Below are 20,902 nucleotides of genomic sequence, written 5' to 3' on the forward strand. Positions count from 1 at the left end.
CAGCTGCTGAACTTCATTGGAAGGCAGTGTATGTTCATCAAGCTGATCCATTATCTTCCCTGAGCAATGCTGTTACATTATTGTGGACAGTGGCCCAGTAGCTGAATTAGGGTGCTAATAAGTCCTGACCTACTGTGTACTTTAGTCAGATGTTTGTTGTTATGTTTGAGTAGTTTAAGATTTGATATAAAATGTAGACAGTTGAACAAAGGGCTGGGAAAAGAAACATTACTGCAGGTTTCAGCCACCCACCATTTCTTCTCCTTGTGTTTTCCACACAGCATGTTGCACTAGGTTTGTCTCTTACTGCCTGGAGTTATCAAAATAGCATGCAGGCAATTGACTGTTAAAACAGACAGGGAGAAGTCTGAATTTGCCCATGTTTTAAGTCTTAAGGAGTAGTCTGTAGGGGGTTTGAAATGCTTGTCCTGTGTTGTGTTGTGCTAGATAAAACACCACAGCATTTGCTGTTTACTTGCCTTGAAATGTCTCGGTATGTTGGTAAGAGGTAAGGTGGCAGTGTGCTCCATGAGAAGAAGCCATTGGTTCAAGCAATTGTTACAGGGTTGATTTTTGTAGTGGGTTGATAATCTGTCCTGATAAACTTTGCTCATGTGCATATGATAAATGCACATTTGCTTGTTCTGTGGGTGCAGCAGCCATGATGTGCACACAAGGAGGTTGGGATTGCTTGCTGTGTATTAACAGGCATGTTGTTATTGCTAATCAGAACTCTGATAACTAAAATTAATAGTGGGTACAAAGACAAGCAATTAAGGACATTCATCTTCCAAATGAGTCTAAAAGATTCATTGCTAGTTTAAATTTATATACTGAGGGCACTCAAACCATTAAAAAGGGTAATGGGTGCCCTGCAGGCATGTGCTTCAAAGCCATATGTCATTTTGGTGCTGGGACAGCAGACTGATAACTTCCCTTTAAGGGAAACTGCTATTCATTTATCAGTAAAATGTTGCAGGAAATGTACATTTTTTTGCTGTAGAGTGATCATAGAAGTGTAAGTTAAATCAAAGTGCAAGATTTATGTTCTAAGTCTTTTTGGCTTTACCATAATAGATGTTAATTAGAAAAGTGTCTCACTGGTAACAGAGGGCACTGGAGTTGGGACATTGAAAAGTATAAATATTTCTCTGAGACACAAATATTTCTCTCATGTCTTGCAGTCTTTGACAGTGGCACTGATGTAGTAACCAGCTTAGTACAGGCAATAGAATGTTGTGGTGCTTTTGTTGCTGCTGTTGATGCTCTGATCATGTTGTCACAGGGTGATGTCTGAGCAAGTGTTGCTAATACAGAGATGCATATGAAGTTTTAAGGGTTTACAGTACAAGGATTTAGCACAAATTTTGCTGCAGTGTAGAATTTTCTTTCTGTCCTGGTGTTGTTCTTTCCAGCTGAAAAGGTAAAGGTTAAAAGGTAATTCTGGGAGTACCTGGGTACCCATCTGGCAATGGATTTTGGTGATGTAGGATTATCTAAAATTTGGTTTTGTCAGTTATTCAAAATGACAAATACTTTTACAGATTTGTGGGAGCTATTTGAGTTATCCCTAATTGAAGATGCAACATGATCTCTTGGTATGGGACGCAGTGCAGATTTGCTTATGGAATTTAGTAAAAGGAACTTTCTCTTCCCTATATATGAACTCTGCGCAACCTCTGTCTGCTATGGCAATACTTGAGTATGCTGTTTTAGGTGGGTTAAAAACATTTTCATTCTCATTTTGGTGATATACATGCACATTTTGCCTTTCCTTTTTCTCTAGTCTTTCTGAGTTACACACTGTGTATATCTTGTACAGAGGGCAGGAACGAGCACAGGCTGTAGCTCTTGGTGGTCCTCAATCTCCCCTTTTTCCACCTCCAGCCCATTCACCTCCTGAGTGCAGTGTGACTGGTGAGACCCTGGCAGGCCTGGAAGGGTGTTGGGCTGTTTGTGCTGTGCTGGTGACTCATCATAGGCAACACTCACTGGAATCTGTTGTAATAAGGGGTTTTTGTTTGTTCTCGAAGTACTTGTCCCATATTTTGTATTTAAAAAGATAGACAACAAAGACAATACAAACACCCCTGTTATTCCAGGAGCATCTTAGCAAAAGGAACTTTTGTTGTGATAAGCATTGTTATTTGGATTGATGTGTCCGAGTTACTGAGGATAGGGAGAAGAGCAGAAATATCTCCCCTGACTTTCAAAAATTGTCTGTAGCCTAATTCTTATATAACTTTTCTAGATTAAAAAATACCATCTAAGTAATGATGAAGGCACTGATTTTTCTTTCACTTTCTCCTGCTATTGCCTTTTGTTTTTGAGTAGGAGGCATAAACTCCAGGGCTGTGTGCCGTGCATAGAGATAACAGCTGCTGCAGAATTGTGTGCATGACATCTGTATTTTCTTGCCTTTACGCTCTGCTTTTTCTTTGACCGGGCTCTTTTGATTCCTTTGTTTCTTCATTCTTAAGCCTTGATCTTTTTCTGAGATTGTCATTCTTTCTTCTCTCTTTTCCAAGCCTACTTAATGGCCTTGAGTTAAGAATGGAATAAAAAACTTACCAAATGAGACAGGGCAGACATTACTGTGCTGTGTGGGAATTCTCTCTTTTTTTTCCTCCCATCATTTGCATTCCTTCCATTCTTCTTTCTCTCTGTCACTTCTCACAATTTTTGTTGTAAGGTTTTCATATTTGTTGTTTGTGTGACCCTGAAAAAATGCCTTGCTATGTTATGCTAGATTGATTTAGTAAATCAAGATTACCCAATTCATTCTGCAGCAATTATTTATTTTTTAAGTAATTTTAATTAATTTTTCGGACTGTTTTGGGCACAATATTTATCCTTGTTGTCAGTGTTTGGACTCTTTTTGCTTTCAGAGTTTTTGTTTTTCATCTTTGATCTTGGTCTATTATTTTCAGCTTCCCCTGTGGTTTAGATAGCATGTTGCTTTTTGTCACACAGACTCTGAGATAGGCTTCACTTGAATTGGTGACTTCAGGCTATGATTTGCTCTGACAGAAGGTGCTCTTGGGGGAAATTGGTTGTGTGGAGTAGTGATGTTTTTACCAAAGAGAGTGGAACAACTGATGGGTGAGTTGTTTGCAGGTTTCAGCTTTGTAAATGCAAGCCTGTGAACTGTAGTACAAGGCTGTGTGGGCACTGCAGTTGAGGTGGGCCCCAGAAAAACACCTCTGCTTGACTCTTGGAAGGTCTCTGCTTTCAAATAAACTAATAACAAATTTCTTCTCTAGGGGGATGCACATTCGATGATGGTCCTGGGCCCTGTGACTACCACCAAGACCTGTACGATGATTTCGACTGGGTGCATGTCAGTGCTCAAGAGCCTCACTATTTGCCACCTGAAATGCCTCAAGGTGAGAAACCTCACAGATGCTGAAGGATAAATTATTATAGAATACATAGAATATGACCTTCTGTCAGAGATCCCCACTTTAGCCTTGGTGATGGAGATTATATAAAGGAACAAAAGTAATAAATATAGCAATATTGGTAATTAAGAAACCTTCTTAGACCAAATGACCCTTTAAAGCTGGGGTGAGGCATGGGGAAGGGAGAAAGGAAGGCATAATTTCCTCTTTATTCCATGTGGAATTCCTGTTGACTTGAAGTAAAATGCTGTGTTTTATATGACAGCCAATGTATCGATTCTATTATTCAGGTAGGCACTAGAAAAAATGGTGAAAAAAGGGATACAGGCAAAAACCTCATACACTGATTCCTTCTTTCCCTTCCCCCCCCCCCCCCCCCCAACCTCCTATCATCTGAAGGTAATCAGAAAAGCTTGATTTATGGAAATATTGCTGTTGTTAATTACTATTTAGGACAGGTAATGAATAACTGAAGAGGCACAGCCTACATGACCTTGCCTGCTCACCTTTGATGAACAGCTTAATCGGCGCTTCCCAGACAGCATGATATGCTGAGAGAATGAAAGCATTTGAAATTCAGCTACATTTTCCAATTAATAATACATTAAGTAATTAATCATGCAGAGGAGGAAAAAAGGTCATGGCTATTTTATTTGTATCTAAAAGGTTTTGTGAAGTGCAGGATGTGTGGAGAAGGAGTGAGAAATGTTGCCACACAGAAGTAACCTCACCTCTGCACCATTCCTTCCCCTGCATTATGTGTACTGTTGTGAATTATTAATGGTGGTTGATCTATATAATTTTACTCAACTGCTGCCTAGTGGGTTTCCCCTGCTTTGGAGTCACTGATACAAGCAGGTGTTACCATGACCAAGAACTTGCAAAATAAGTTAATTAGGCAAGACCCACACTTTATTTAATGGACTTCTTGGTGCTTCAGTTTTGCATAAGGCAGAATAAATTTAAAAACCTCAACATTTGTGATGGTCTTATATTAAAAAAGTTCAAAACAATATATCCTCTAGAAAGGCCAAAATTGGTAGCTATTCAGTTTGTGTTTTTCAGAATGTACGTGTTTTTTATAAAAGTTGGAGGTATCTTAATTATGATGGAAACACCATTCTGGGAGAAATTTGGTATTTTTAGACCTTTGGCACACCTTGTACAGGAAGCAGAGCAATTTGAGGAATTGTATTTTGAATGACTCTAAATGGCAAGATAGCTTCTTGCTTATTCCAAATAACATACCTGTCATCCTTAGGCAGTTCTCAAAGTTAAATGACACAGTGCTCTCTGGCATGTGATTTCTTTTCAGTGCTGCTATAGACTCATTTTTCTCTGAGCATAGCACATGCATTCTTTCAGAACAATTTTTTTTTTGCATCTGTATGCAAAATTGTGGCTGCCCTAAAAATTCTATCAGAATAAAGGAATTTTTCAGAGATAGACCAAAAGAGATACAGAAGAAGCTCTGTTTGTTTTTTTTTTCTTCCCTTGGTCTTCCCATTATAAAATGCTAGACTTCTTGTATCAAACTTGATGTTTGGTGGACTAAAACTAAGCTTCAAATCTGTTCTGACCTGATGAGCTTCTCTTTATGAAGTTCAGTGTTTTCAGATTCTGAAAGGTGCATGCTATACATAGGTATTCAGGTTCATTTGTGTTTGAAATAGCATGATTTTAAATTAAATCTGAAAAGGTAACGTGGGTGTAGAATGAGTGCTGAATTCTTCTGGTGGATCTGCAGGAAATGGAACAGCAAAAGGTTCAGGCAAAAGCAGAAGGGAATTAACAATGTGCAGTCGTCTGCTTTGCAGTGCTTTAACATTGGTGACCCTGATTACTGCTCATGAAGAAGTTACCCACATAGAATTAGATGTGGTAATTAAAGTATAGGTCAAATACTACTGCAGTTTTCACTAGGAAAAATGCTGTGTTGTAAAACCTGTAGAAGAAGCTAGGAATCCCTTCAGGACCGCTTTTTCCTGTTCTGTCAGTAACAGCAGAGAAGGGAGGGAGTATCCAGAAAAACTAAGCAGCTAAGAAACTCAGGTCCTGGAGTAGGGGCTGTTTTCTTTCCATCTCTTCTTCTCAGGGTCTGTAGTCCTTCAGCTAGGCACAAACCTCTGACCAACACCTCCTATACATGGACATGTTTTTGTAGTGGTTGGGGCCCTTGTCTTTTACATCTCTTTGGAATACAATAAAGTGGAGCTTCAGGTATAGATTTGTCTCAGGAGGAGCACTGGTTTACCACTGTGATAACAAGATAATACCCTTACAGCGAGTTTGCAGCTTTCAGGGCTCTGACTTCACCACATTCACGGAGAATCATTGCAGTTATAGAAGATTATACTCAATTTTCAGTCTTCAATACCTTCAGAAAGACTTATTAAAAAAAAACCCCAAACAACAAAACTCCCCAAAATAAAGCATGGAAGAGAGACTAGGACATGGAAAAAGAGTAAAAGGGGGAAAACTGACAATTGCTAATGTTATGGCAGGTGCTACATTGACAGGTGCCAATGTTTTACTTTTGATTCAAGGGGAGTGGTAGTTGAAATCAATGTTGTGCTTTGGAGAGTGATGATGAATCATGGGAAATTTCAGACCTAATGGCACGTGCTTCAGAGTGCTATGAAAATATGAAAACCTCTGCTAATGGAAAACATTATACCAGTGTAGCAATAGTAAATGCTATTGGTAAAGCAAATGTAATTACCTCTGAGCAACTAATGCAACTTCAGATTTTTTTTTAGACTGACCTGCATTGTATTTCTCGAGCTTTGAGCAGAGGCAAAAGCCACTTATCATCTGTTATGGGAAAAATAAATGCAGTACATAATGATTAATTTAAAAACAAAGTGAACACCTAAAGCAGGGTCTTGAGGACAGATTTAAATACCAACTTGTAAAATGTCTGAACTGTGGTGTACATGATAAAATCTTTGGATTACTTATTAAGACCTGGGAAAACACATGATTTCCAATATTAGCTTTCTGAGAGCGCATAAAAGTGGCTGTGCTAGATCAAGCTAAAGATCTGCTGATTTTGAGTGTAGCCATTAGCAGTTGCCTAGGCAAGAAGTTGTGACAAAGAAGTGCTGATTTGTGCCCTGACTGCTCTCCTACTTTCCAGCTGTTTGGCATTTAGGAATGTTCTCAACTAGAAACAGTCTTTATTTATAATATTCTCAAGGAGTCTATGGTTTTGCCCTGTCAGTCTTGTCTTACTGTGTGTGGGCTCCTTGAAGGCTTCTAGTATCTGCTTTGGGCTAAAACAGTGTGTCAGCTTTTGTTATGGAACATGGGGAAATGTAGCTCTTCTTTTTGTTTTTTTTTGGACTTGCACATGACTTCCCTTTTAAACATGTTGTTCTTATGTACAGGACATGTGCAAAACTGAGTACTAATGGTCTCCTTCCACCCTTTCATTTTTTTTAAATACCTCCTAAATAAAACACAGACTTTTCTCCAGACCATCATTCTAGGTCATATAGTCCAAGACTACTGAGATGTTCCATAGGTGGAAATGGTTCTGCAACTGTACTCTTGCACTTTGTGGGAGACAGGGCTGGTAAACAAGTGTTGTATTTTTGTAGACCTGGTGACAAAAAATGAAGTGCAAATATTTACCTTGTGGTCTTGGTCCATCTAAAGAAAGACATTTTCTAGATGTTCAAACAAACCCTTTAGAGCATGTATTATGTTTTCACGTGTTATTTTTATAGATTATGCTGCACAAGATAGCAATTGGAGAATGCTCTTAAGCAGAAATCCAATTTTGTCTGTGGATATTTTCCAGTTATTTTAGGGGATTATTCATTGTGTGTGGATAACTTAATTTTGTGGTAGACAGAGTAAATAATAGTGCTTTCTTATACCACTGGAGATGTGCAAAGGGGGATTTTATCTGTATTAATAATACATTTACTGATGGTTTTACCCCTAGATAGAGAAGACAGTTTATTTACCCTGTTTGCTTTGCCTGTTAAAAGCAACATTAATCTGAGGCTATGCAAGGTCAGGGCATGAGAGCTTGTAATGGGCTGTGTGATGGGAGCCACTTAATGAAGGATTTTTTTAATGTAAGGGCTGTTACCCTCCTGGTTACAGATGCGTTTTGAAGAATGTCTCAATTATTATGGACTATACTGATGTGCTGAGATGGACATCTTATTTCTGGTCTCTCAGATGGATAATGTGCCTGGATTGGATGTGTGCTAATTTTTTAAAACTGATTTTATGGAAATCTAAGTAAACTAAATTAACGGCAGTGAGGAAAGTCTTAGTTGCACTTGTCATCTAGTACAATTAAAAAAAACCAGATTAAATCTTTAAAGGTGTTTCTTAGTATTACAGAGTTTTGCAAATGCCAACTTTGTTACAATGAAGAGTATTGCAGAAATAATTTTTTCACTTTACAGAAATTGTAGATAACCTTTTATGCCTCCCCATTGAAGAATAAAGCTAAATTCATTACTCTGAAAAAAAAGAGACAAAACAATTCTGAAAAGTAAAACATCAACACATTCTGGTTTAGCCTGGTATTTTGGTGGAAGCCTACAAAACTATTTCAAAAGAGAGTGTGTATATGGTGAAGGGTATTGGAGATGGGAGGAAATGTGTTGACAAAAAAACTTGGGCTGTACTTTCTTGATAATTTCATTTTTATGATTTTTAGGTAGAATATTTGACTGCTCATTACCACATCCTGTTATACCCAGCGGCATTCTCATGTTTCTGCCTTCTCCCAGTTGTTTTGATATACATGTGGTTGTGTACTTGTGTGATTGGAAATAAAAAAAAAGAAAGTGTGCAGCATGGGCCAGCTAGTTCATTGCGCATCTGTAAAGGGATCTGCTATGCCCAAGCAGCTGATGAGGACCATGTTAGCTGGTGACTTGGTGGGCTTGTGTAAACCTCTAAGGCGCCTGAAAGAAACATGAAAATTACATCCTTAGATTTGCGTGAAACTTAAATGTTCCTGTACAAATAAAGTTGAGTATTTGTTGTGATCTGAAAGGTCAGTTGTGCTTTATTTAAGTTCTGCCTTGTACAGAAAGGAAATAACTTTTTTGTCACCTGCATGATGCAAAATGAATTTCAGCACAGGACCAAGGTAAGCGTTTATGAAATGTATGACTGAGAGAGGGGAGACAAAAGGTCATGAAATTTGTGTTTTAATATAGATTTCATATGGATTTAGCTCAGGAAGGAAAGCTGTAATGTAAATGTCACATAGATGAGACTTCTGGCCTTTCACTTCACTTAAACCTGAATTTTTCTGCTGTAAAAATGAATCCACCAACCCAAGAATAAATTCAAATTATGTGGATGTGTAAGGATTTAGTCAGACAAAAGCCAACTGTGAAGCAGTGTTTAGTGAAAAAAAGTGTATTTCTTGAGGCATGGGTAGGATTGAGAGCTCAGCATCAGGAGAACCCTCACCATGTCCTAGGCTAGGAGCTCTGCTGCTCCACATATATCGTGGCAGCTTGCTGTTTTGTGCTACAGAAGGGTGAAGTTCAAGCACAGTCTTTTACTGGATCCCTTTATTTTAATAGACAAGCAAACAAAGCTTACTAGTCCATTGAGCAGCTAAGAACTGAATTTTCAATATTTTCCTGCTCTATGACTGCATTGTTGCTGTAAAGATCAGAGAAACTATGAGCAAGAGAACTTTTTGATGAGTGCATAGATTAGCAAATGCAATCCAGGAATGTAGTGGCTTTAAAATTTGATAATTGAAAGATTATCTGGGTCATTACATTACAAAATAAATGCAAAATCTTGAGTCTGTGTTTGGGGCTGGTGAGAAATTCTGATTGTCTTTCTCCCTTTTACATTTCTTTATGTGATAAGATATATATGTTTTATTTAAGGTGGCTTTATTCTTTTTCCTTGGATGCTTAAGTCTTCATATTCTCCTTCACCCCAAAAGTTGACTGATGTTAATTTCCTGTTTAACTTGTCAATGCACTGTGGAGCTGAATTTATTTGAAGTTCTTCCTTGATCAGAAAAACATATTTTCCTGCCTTCCTTGTTCAGTCAGCTTCGTGCTTGCTTTTTTGTCTGTTAGTAGCATTTGTAACAGAAAGAAACCTGCCTTGTTAGTCCAGTGCAATTAATGTCTGCCTAAAGAGCATGTAAACATCCTGATCCTATTTGGTTCATTCAGTACAGTGCACAATCCATCTATTGACCAATTCCAAGGATTCCCTGTTGTTCTCAAATACACTTGGCATAAAGTGAACAGTGGAGGGGGACAGGAAAGGATTTATAGATATTGTATGGTGTATCAGTACTTTTGTACATTTAGATAAGACTTTTTTCATAAAAACATTTAGGCATGAGTTTAGTATAAGTAGAGTTTTTGTAGTAATAGTAATAACTTTGGCATAGGAGTAACAAATATGTTGGGTTTTCATTCATTGACACAGATTTCTTGCTTAATCTACACAAAATTCCTTCACCTTCAAGGCCAACTACTATACCTGCATATCTACACTGATTTGGTTGGCTTTGCTTTTTCTTTTCCTCTTCTAAGTTTTGTTCAGCCTTACCTCTTCCATCCAGTGTATAAAGTGCAGCCTTCTGAGAAACTGCTCCTTCTTTTTCCTTGTCATTTTTTTTTCCTAGTTCAATATTTGAAATATATTAGGATGTTGCTCTGAATCTGGACTACTAAATTAAAACAAGGGGAGAAATCAGTTTGTTATGGATAGAGTTTCAAAGTAGTAGGTCAGTCTTGGACAAATCCACCTTTGCCAACCTGCTACCATCAGAGCATTTGTAGCAGTCTTCCTGCTTGTTACACAGCCTTCTGTTGAGTGCTGCAGCTTTCTAGCTTCTGTATCTCAAGTAGTTCAAATGGGATTGGGCACCATTGTGAGCAAGGAGAAATGACCAGCTCTGGTCAACTCTTGTCACTCTTGTGTCGCAGACATCTTTTTATGAAAATCCTTTTCTTAGGATTTTTTCCTGCTGGGAAGCTGAGAGGTTTCAGCAACAAAATGTTAACAATGGTTATCTGCTGCTGCGGAATGCAACAGGTGCGTCTGTGATTAGCCCATCTTGGCTACAATTAATGGCCAACCACAGCCTAGTTAGCTTGGACTCTCTGTCCGAGACACAGACCTTTGTTATTCATTCCATTCTATTCTTAGATTGCTAGCCTAGCCTTCTAAGATGAAGCCTCTCCTTCTATTCTTTTAGTATAGTTATAGTGTAATATATATATATCATAAAAGAATAAATCAAGCCTTCTGAAATATGGAGTCAAATCCTCGTCTCTTCCTTCATCCAAGAACCCCTGTGGACACTGTCACACTCTTGGTCAGAAGCCTGGGCTGTAAGTGGAAGTGTTTAATTGCTTGTATAAAGTCAGCTGCTGTTTTGTTATTTGTGAATGTCAGTAAGAGGCTCTACCTGGAACCGCTATTTTGGTAGCATTGTGAAGGGTGAACAAAAAGCAAAATGCTGACGTGCTAGCCTTTCAGAACTGAAGGGAAAATAGGGTTGCACAGCACTTTGGTAGCCTGGAAGGTGCTACAGGTTATATGAAGCATTTAGAGGCATTCAGGTTTTGCAAGAGTAGAAGTCCAAAACACAGCAAGAAGAAGTGCTTATTTGGATTCTCACAGCTTACCCTCATGGAGAGGAGCAAGCTAGCTCTGCTTTTCAGTACTGTGTCTGCCTGTTGTACCGTTGTCCTACCATCACTTTCACGTACATATATACACACACATAAGCAGGCTGAGATAGCATGAGATAGCTGAGAGTGATGCTATCTCAGCCTGCTCATGTGTGTGTATATATGTATTTATTTTTTCTCCTGAAGATAGCAGTTGCCTCGCCTTCAAATTTTCTGGGCTATTTTGGAGTGCAGTGGAGGGACTGACCCAAGTTAAAGTACTGCTGCTTCTCACATGTCTTCATTTAGTTCAGAGCATGGGCAGAGTTTGTGTGCTTCTGCTTACAGAGGAAGGCATAGGGTCAGCACATCTGGTAACCTTGAACCCTCTGTTTGGCTGGACCCTCTCATAGAAAAGATAACAAGCAGACAACTAGTGTGTGTGATGTTATTTTATGTTTGCATGGCTGCTTCAGTTCCCTGTCCCTGTCTATGTCTGCTCCTATTCTTTAGCTTTAACATTTCTGTAGGTTGCCCTGACTGGAAACCTCATTGCTCTGCTTTCTGCTCCCACTCAGCTGTGTGCAATTTTTAGCAGTAATATAACCACATCTTGACTTGCAGGAGATGGAGAAGAAGCCAGATTAGAAGTAGGGGAAAAAAGTAAAATAATTTTACTATTTGGAAGAGGATAAGTAAAAACAGAACCTAGGAACTATCTGGGGAAGAAAGTGAAGGACTTGATGTATGAAAAAGACTGGTGTTCAGACAAGACGGAAAAAAGCCCTGTGATAGAATGAGTAATGTACAGTGGTTGCTAATGCAGATTATTACTTCTGAAGCAGTAAACTTCAGAAAGAAGTGCCATGTATTTCTGTTGCTAGGGTGCTGTGGTAACCCTTTGTGCATGGGTACCTCCCCTTCCCTGGGCTAACTTCTGACTTTGGTCACAGCAGATATGAAGCCTCTTCATGGAAGGCAAGCTGTGAGATACTTTGAATTCACTGCAGAGCATTCCCAATTTAGTACAGGATCTGTTATGCAACTGTAAACTAATATGTGAATTACCTACAAATCTATAGCAATGGCAACCCCAACAACAGAAGAAGCAATGCCTATAAAAACAAACAAAAACCTGGAAGTAAGATGAGATAAAATTCAGTAAGCCTAATTGCAAAAAAAACCCAAAAAACCAAAAAAAACCAACAACAACAAAAGAAAAACCCCAAAAAACGACAAAACGAAGTGATGCTTTACTTAATGTTTTCCATGTACAGTGTCTGAAATTTTCCTGTCTGCTTAAATATTGATTTCTGAGCTCCAACCCTTTTACTGCTCAGCATGTAATTTATGTTCCCTTGTGCTTTTGCTGTAGGTCCATGCTGATGCAGCAGTCATTGATGTTTGTTAATAGTGACTACAACTGCAGTGTTAATAAAATTATTATTTTACAGAACAGATTTTGAGTCAACAGAGAAGGTTCAAACTTTTCTTAGGTTGTAGTGAGCAAATAAAACAGTTACTATTAGAAAACTGCAAAAATATTTAATTTCTGCCTTTCTATCATTATTTGCTATAGATACTTATTCAGTTTGGTTTTTTGAGCTAGTTAGTAAGGTTTGTTTAATCTCTTTTTCCTTTTTTTTCCCCTTCCTTTTTTATTTTCTTCTCTGTCACTCTCTCCCACACCACAGCCTCTGCTGGGATTATTTTTTTCCCTTTCTCACCTTGCTACATAGAAACATCTTGAAAAGGAAAATCTGTTTTATGAGGGTTGCACAAATCTCATTTCTGAGCATGTAGGCTGTGAAGAAGCAATTGCCGAGGTGGTGCTTATTAGGGAAGGAGCAGGTTTGTGTCAGGTACAGGAACAGATTCAGCTGTGTTGCTTTGCTTTGCCTTGTATGTGATGTTTGTGTTTGTTTTTGAATCTTGTTTCATCATTAGCATGTGCAATGTTTCTTCCACACACAGAGTGACATTCAAAAATGTCTTTTTTATTTTTTGTCTCATCTCCTCCCAGGCTTGAAAGAGTAACCTTATTTAAGTATGTTTTAGAGAAAGTTTTAGAATACTACTAAGAAATTAAATCCATAGGATATGATCCACTGGAAAAATATTACTTTTAAAATGCTATACATGATTTCATTCCAAAACATGTTGCTTCTGTTCAAAGAAGGGTGGACTTTTATCAGATTTAAGCTGTAGTCAAAATCAGCAAGCAGGAAAACTTAAATTAGATCATACATTTGAAATTTGTTTGGCATTTTACATACTGTCTATCTTGCAGAGGAAAAAAGCACATTTTCCCCATCCCCTCTAGCTCCCCCCATCACCTCAGCAGACTTGGAGGAACACCTGTCTTCTATCAGAGCCCTGCTTCTATCCAGACTCCTAGGCTGGAGAGCTATAATTAAGTAATACTCTGACCTAATAAAAGCTCAAGGGTGGGTTTGGTTTTTATTGTGGTGATTTTGCTTCTTATTTTATGAAAAAAAAGAGAAGGATTTGATTTTTATTTGTTTTAGAGGAAACAGCTTTTAAAGCTCCTAGTCTATTCTGCAGTATAATCACAGGTTCAGGGAAAAAAAATAATACCAAAAAAAAGGTGGAACTTAGAGGTACACTTACAATATGTAGTGCTGGACTATCCCAAAGTACTCCCATTAACCTTGTATTCCTGAGGTGGGAGAGATGACCCAGCTCTCCACCTGTTGCTGGGTTAGAAAAACTCCCAAAATTCCTTGTGTTCTTCTGTCTTTTTAAAGAAGAATTCTGAGGATTTGGCAGCTATTTAGTCTTTTTGAGATCAAACTATTTTTAGCTTCAAAAACCTAGCCTTGTATAAACATGAACTAGACCCACTGTACTCATTTAGAGAAAGTCAACAAGCAGTATGAACTAAGCATCTTTCTCATGCATTTGTGTTCTCTTAACTTATTCCCATGGATGAGGGATCAGTAAGCACACAGCATACAAACAGAAGAAGCTGTTGTCATTAATTTTTCCTCTTTAGTATAGCTGACATCTGCTAACAAAGCTTTTACCTTCTATCAGCTTCTCCATTGTGTGTGCCAGGCTTATGACTGGCTTTGAAATCTCCCAACTTGTGGATTTCTTGAAAGAAATAAAGAAAATATGCAGCTGAGTGACATTGGCAGTGACATTAGCAAGTATCCCTTGTACTAGCAGTAGAGATGGCTTCCTGTGCCTGCTGGTTACAGTGCAAGGGAGCAGGCTGCCTTGGCCCCAGGCTTTGTAGGTGGTCTCTTATCACTTTCCTCCAGACTGGCAGTAAGAGCTGTGCTTTCCAATTAGACTGCAGTTGAAGGTAGATATTAAGCCAGTATAAGTTTCCAATTAGGCTGCAGCTTCACAGGTCACAGTGCGCCATCCTAATACCTTACTGTTGAGTAAAGGGATTATTCTGCTCATCTTTACTCCCTCTCCTCCCTTGCCTTCATGTTTCAGCTAACTTCCTCAGCTAGCTTTACTCGTCAGAGCTCATGGAGAGCTGATACAACTCATTATCCCTGAGAAAATGTTGTTGTTTTTCTGGATTCATCTGGCTTAGTGAATTGACTTGACTCAAGTCTGACAAGCATCACAGCCAGCAGCACAAGGGAAAGAAGGAGCTGGAAGGATGAGCAGCATAAAAACAAGAGGAGAGGCAGACACAGGGAGTTGTTAGGTCATGTCACCTGTAAGCTGTAAATAGTAGTTTGTGTTTTGAATGTTGTGATGAATATAATCTTAATTTCCACCTTGTCAACCTCAAGGTTTTCTTTGCATGGTCCTGCTGATGCCTTTGTATTGGATCTTGTCTGGGAACAAGGGTTTGTTCATTTTATGAGTAAGACAATGGGTATTCACACTTGTGTGTAAGTGCTCTTTCCAAATGTGGAGAACCATGTAAGCAGCTTCTTCGGAGGATTCAGACAAGTACACACTTTTCAGTATGTTGATTGCACGTTGCTGGAGAATGTTCTCCACTGGAATTCATTAAGTGTATAAGGAGATGGAGGAGGTTACCACCAAGTGAGAAATATTGGTTACCTAGGAGCAGATGACTGCACAAAGACAACTGTTGTATCAACATTGAATATTCAACATTCAACAAGGACATATTTGGGCAATGGTTTAAAGAAAACATGGGTGAAATGTACAATGAACTTATTAGATAAAAAAGTCTGATGATTCCTTCTAGACTAAATAAATTTTGCAACCCAACCAGCTGACCTAGTATGAAAAAAGTTCCTTAAAATTACTATGTAGATTTACTTACATTGTATGAAATTCATATTACTCACAAGGTACACAATTTATTTTGCATATATAATTTATATTTATATAAAATTATGGTCATGTAATATTCATGTGGAATTTATATGAATATTTTGATTAAGGAGTGTGAAAGAAGCAAAGCTGCAAAACAGTGTACGTAGCTTATGGGTAAGGATCAGAGAATAAATCAGCACAGGTGATTTTGCTGTGAGTGTCTGCTACACTCTATCAAGAGCAGGAAACAGATGAAGCCCTCTTTATGCAGTTGGTGAAAGCCTCACAGTCAGAGACTCCAAGAGATGCTACCAACAGGGAAGGGCTGTTTGACTATGGTTAAGGGCAGCGTCAGCTGAAATGATTATGAGCCTTGAGTCTGAGATCCTGAGAATAATCCCCAGGGCTAACAGCAGAATTACAGGCTTGAATTTTGAAGAGCACATTTTGACCTCTTCAGGGACTTGCTTTGAAGGATCCCATTGGGAGATACCCTGAAGGGCAAAGGGGTTCAAGAGAGCTGGTTGATCAAGGACAGCTTCTTGAAGCACAGGGCACTGTGCCTTGCAGACAGTTAAAGTGAAGGCACTATTGCCTTGCAGAGAGTGAAACAGGCATGGCAGAATGGCATTACAGAGCTTGTGCACCAAGACTTCACAGAGACAGAAGCAGGGAGAGGCCTCTTTGAAGGATATGGAGACATTGCCTGCTCATAATAGGGATGGAGTTAGGAAAGCCAAAGCTTATCTAGAATTTCAAGCTAGAAAAGGACCTGGAGTACAACAGGACAGCTTTCTTCCATAGGTACACTGGCAACAAGAAGGAGGCTAAGGAGAGTGTAGACCATTGTTTAGTGAGACTAAGGACCTAGGCACAAAGGAAAGAGGATGTACTTGATGCCTTCTTTGCTTCAGTTTTCAGAGATGAGGATTTGTCATCAAACTTTTCAGGGTCTTTGAGAGTGAGACTGTACCTGAGGAGATGTGGACAGAGGGATCACTTACCCACTTGGGCATTCACTGTGGGACCAGTGAATCCAGTCTGTGGGACCAGATGGAATGCAACCAAGGGTAGCCAGATACTGTGAGGCAGCTTTCTTTTACCTTCAAAGGTTCATGGTTCTTGTGGGAAGCTTTGCAGGACTGGGAAAAGACGGTGTCACATCAGTTCTTAAAATGGATTAGAAAAAGGATACAGGAAACTACAGATCATTTTAGAAACAGTTTCCAAACACATGAAAGGCAAGAAAGGGATTGGTGGGAGCAGTCAACATGGGTATGAAAAGGACAAATTATACCTGATGAATCCTACTGCATTCGGTAATATGAGGTGAACCAAGTAGCAATATGTCCCATATCTTGGCTTTAGTAGGCCTGTAACACAGTCTTTCATAGTTGACTTTTCTCAGAACTGGGGATATATGAACTCTGCAAATAGATGATGAGTGCAAGTTGGCTGAACTCCCAGATTCAAGGCTGTGATCAGGGATACAAAGTCCTGCTGGTGGTCAGTTTATTGTCTTTAGTGCACTGGAGGGCAGAGCTGTGCTTGAAGGGCCATGGTCTATGGAGGGATAGAATGTAAGAGAATAGAGAGTTGCAGAAAGCAATCTCACCCCTGATGAGTTGCAGCTGTACTAATCACCAAAGATTAGGAACAGGCCTGCCCTTAATAGGCCACAGCTGTGTCCAATAAGGATGAGTGCTATAAAAGAGTGGGTTAGCTGGGTGTGGAGTGGGCTGCTGTTTGTTGGCTGTGCTGCAAAGAAGACAGAGTTGGTTCTGTGAGGAGATGTCCATGAGAAATCACTGAGAAGGTATGGAAGGTTTATGATAAGATGACAACAATGGACAGGTTGAAGAAATAGACTGATAGGAACTTCATGATGATTAACTGTGGGAGGTGGAAGGTCTTGGCCCTGGGGAGGTCCAGCAGCCTCATGCAGGCTGGGGCCAGGTAGCCGAACAATGGCTTTGCAGAACCTGGGAGTCCTGCGTAGCTTGGACCAGCAGGGTGTCTTTATGACAAGAATGGCTAACAGCCTTCTCAGGATGCTGGAAGCAGTCCTTTCCTCCTGCTCAGCACTGGTGAGGCATATCTGAAGTGATGTGCTTGTTTCTGGGCTCCCCATCGTGAGAAAGACATGGGCGTGCTGGAATGAGTCCAGAAAAAGGCTACCAAGCTGTTCAGAGACTGGATCATAGGACATTCAAGGAGAGACTGTGAGGGCTGTGTATGTTCAGTCTGGAGGAGAGAAGGCTTGGAGGAGACCTTATTTGTGGTCAAGCAATGCCTCTTTGGAAGATACAGGAAAGGTAGGGCATGTGCTTTTCTCATGGTGGTGGGATGAGGGGCAGTGGACACAAGTCAGAATATGGAAAATTTTGGTTTGTTCTTTTTGAGTGTCAAAATCAGAGTAGATGCCCAGAGGCACGATAGGCCGGGTATGTAGTCTGATCTGAGCAGTGGGTTGAACTAGAATGGGCTCCAGCGGGGCCTTCTGACCTGAACCACTCTGTGGCTTCATGAAAACAGCTATATATGAGCATGTTGATTAGGGATTAATATAAATCAAGGACTAGGAAATTAAGATGTTAAAAACTAAATTGGAAAAATAGACTAGTGAGTTGAATGAGATGGAAAATGTTGTGGTTTTTACTTGCCACAAATTGGTATTAGGCAGCAGTAGCAGGAGCTGAAGGTTCTGCTCAGGAGCAGAAACTGTGCAGTAATCTTTATCCTAGCAAGAATGTATTTGCTTTCGGTAATAAGGTATTTTCTTCTCCCACTGGTAGTTGGGATACAAAATGGCAACTGCTGAAAAAGGAATACATGCTAAATTGGTAGGACAGGCAATATCCAAGCAGATCCTTTTGAATGAAACCCTTGATTTGAGATTTTTTTCAAGTAATTTAAGATGACCTAGTTTGTTTTTTCCCCAAAGATTATAGGATATTCCAAGTTTTTGTGTTTTTCAGTGTGGTGGTGAGCTTGTTGATGTAATGTTGTCATTTTATAAACTAGGATTTTTTTGAAGACCAGAAACTATCCAAAACTTCTGGTTCTTTTTAAAATAATCTGCTTGGGAAACAGATGATATGATATTGACAGTAGAGTACTATCAAGGGATGAATGAGGCTTAAAGGTGGTAGCATAACTAGGTTTTGTTGTTGTTTTATGAAGGTAGTGTTTTATTCATAGAGTAATTTTTGTTTTGATATCTGTACTCAGCCATTAATGGCTAACTCTGTGGGACTGCAGGTTGAAAAACAATGACTCAAAAGGTCTCAGGAGTGACAGGAGATTTTACAACCATGTACGGACATCAATACAGTTGGAGTATAAATTGTTGGTGGGCAGATGCAATTGCATCTGTAGAGAGCATTTGCCCTTGTGATGTTGTCTATTTCAAAACCAGATGCTGAGAAATGGGAAAGAACAGAGAATGGAGCAGTCAACAATGTGAAGGATTTGCAAAGTGTCTTTTGTTGAGACTGAAGAGGGAGTCTGTTGAGTCAACCTGGAATTTCAGCTCTTGTGAGAAGGGCCAGAGTGGCTGCATGGAAAAAAAGTTTAATTGGTGATGACTATTGTCCCCAGCCACCAAAAACACAGTGTCTAGCGACTGCAAGCAGAAGTCATATAAAATCTTCTCTGCCCTATTTTAAGCATTTCTTTTCTTGCTGAGGGAAGTTAACATTAAAACAATTTGGGTTACTTTAGATGTTTTTGTTGCTTGTTTTGTCACTTTTTAGTTTTCAGTGACTGTAATTGGCCTACTTCAGATCTTGATTTTATAGCTTGTTTATGTACTTATTATTTTCCACAAGTGAAACTGAAGAAAGAACTATATGTTCAGTCTGAAGTGGAGAAGTGATTGCATGGATGTGTGTTATGAAGGTGCAAAATGAGTAATGAGCTGGAATGAAAACCCCTGAAGACAGCTAGGCCTGTCTCTTGGGAAGAATGTAGTTTATTCAGCCAGGAAGTTGCTCAGTGGAAAGATTTATTTACTTTCTAATTTTTGTATTTTCAGAGTATGGCAGCATTTTAAGGTTTGTACCATGGCTTGCCAGAATTTTTAGATTTGTAGATTGTGGTGTGGTTAAGAGTTCAGCACCATCTCCCTGGATCAGGATCATCCCTCACCAGCACAGAGCTCCTCCAGTCTGCTAACCTGTCCTTCCCATCTTCTAAAACCAACTAATTCTCCAATTCTCCATGTTGTTCCCCCACTTCCTTGAGATGGGTTCCTTTTGCTCCAAGGCTCACTCGGGTCTGAGATCTCAGGGCCGACCCCACCTGCTCTGTGCACCAGCAGGCAGGTCCAAAGAATGGAGCTGGGACTGGTGCCATGTCTGTGGTCACTCCTGAAACCATATGTACCTTGAAAATTAATTCTTCTTCTGCCTCTCTTTCTCCTTGATCCAGTGGTCCATTGCAGGTGTGATCCCCAGATGGGAGAGGTTGCTTCATTGAGGGACCTGCAGTATTTGTATATTGTTATGTATTTTTAATATAACATTCATATATTTAAAGAAGGCCTCAAAAGGATTTTCATAAATAAACATGACATACAAAGCTGCCCAAGCTGTACCTTCAGCTTCTTGGATGGGGAACTCTGTGTATGATTTAAAACTTGTTTTAGAGGTAGCAATAATTTACAATTTCAGCCTTTTAAGATAGAGAGCAAGAGTGTTTTCTTTGTTATCATGACAGCTGTGGCAGGTGTGTATTTAGTGAACAGGCCCTTGTTAAGCCAGGGATTTGAACAGATACCTCTGGTAGGCTTCCTCATATCAGCTAATTGGTTAAAAGATAACAAGTGAAAATTAGGAATTAATGAGTGTTTTAACTTTTTCATTACTAAATCAGAAATAGTGTTGTCATGGGGGAACAGCAGATTCAAATACTGCATTTAAGGTATTCTGCTTAACTTGAGCATCAAGCTTGCTTACCAAGAGTAGGGATCAGTGTTCTTTTAGATCTGTGCTGCTTCTTATTGACTTCTGAGAAGGCAACTGGGGAAAAAAAAAATCTTTGCTGCTCTTTTTTGAGTCATGTGCTGTTTCTGGATTGCTTGCAGACTTTAGCTGGCTTTGCTGCTAGGAGAAACTTTCAAATATATCTGACTTAAATAGATGAACATTTATCTTCCATGTGCTTTGATCGCTTCTAAAACATTTCCTGTTAACAAAGATATTTGCATGTAAATGTTTATCTCTTACATTCCATCTGCTCCATCTCTTTCATCCTTAACTCAAATCCTAATTATGATAGCATTTATGATTTTTCCCCAAGGAAACTATGATATCACTTATATAGGATCTAACATTTCTACAGCAGTATTTGAAAAGGTAAATTTGAAATATTGGTTGATTCTTTCCTTAATAAGAGTCTGTTCTGTACAGGGAATCAAATTTCATGGTTAAGAGTGTAAAAGGAGGAATCAGAAGGTATTTTTCACCTTTTCTCTAGTTCAGTAAAACACTTTTGAGTGAGATGTAACACAATTGATGCTTGCCATAATGTGTAGGTACTGAGTTTAACAGATAAACAATGTTTATTTATTCTAAATCTCAATGT

General features: G+C 39.2%; 1 protein-coding gene across 5 annotated transcripts in view; it reads left to right on the forward strand.

Annotated features, from left to right (window-relative positions):
- Positions 1-3,301: 3,301 nt before the first annotated feature.
- The window catches only part of PTPRK (protein tyrosine phosphatase receptor type K), a 296,457-nt gene continuing 278,856 nt past the window's right edge, over positions 3,302-20,902 (forward strand). For all 5 annotated transcript variants that reach the window (XM_054279018.1, XM_054279017.1, XM_054279019.1 and 2 more), the window contains exon 1: positions 3,302-3,386. In XM_054279018.1, coding sequence (XP_054134993.1) covers positions 3,377-3,386 — 10 coding nt within the window. In that variant the 5' untranslated portion in view covers positions 3,302-3,376. The remainder of the gene's footprint in view (positions 3,387-20,902) is intronic.

Source organism: Melozone crissalis, unplaced genomic scaffold, assembly GCF_028551555.1.
Source record: "Melozone crissalis strain CALT ecotype California unplaced genomic scaffold, PUWL_Pcris_2 ptg000027l_1, whole genome shotgun sequence".
Lineage (NCBI taxonomy): Eukaryota > Metazoa > Chordata > Aves > Passeriformes > Passerellidae > Melozone > Melozone crissalis.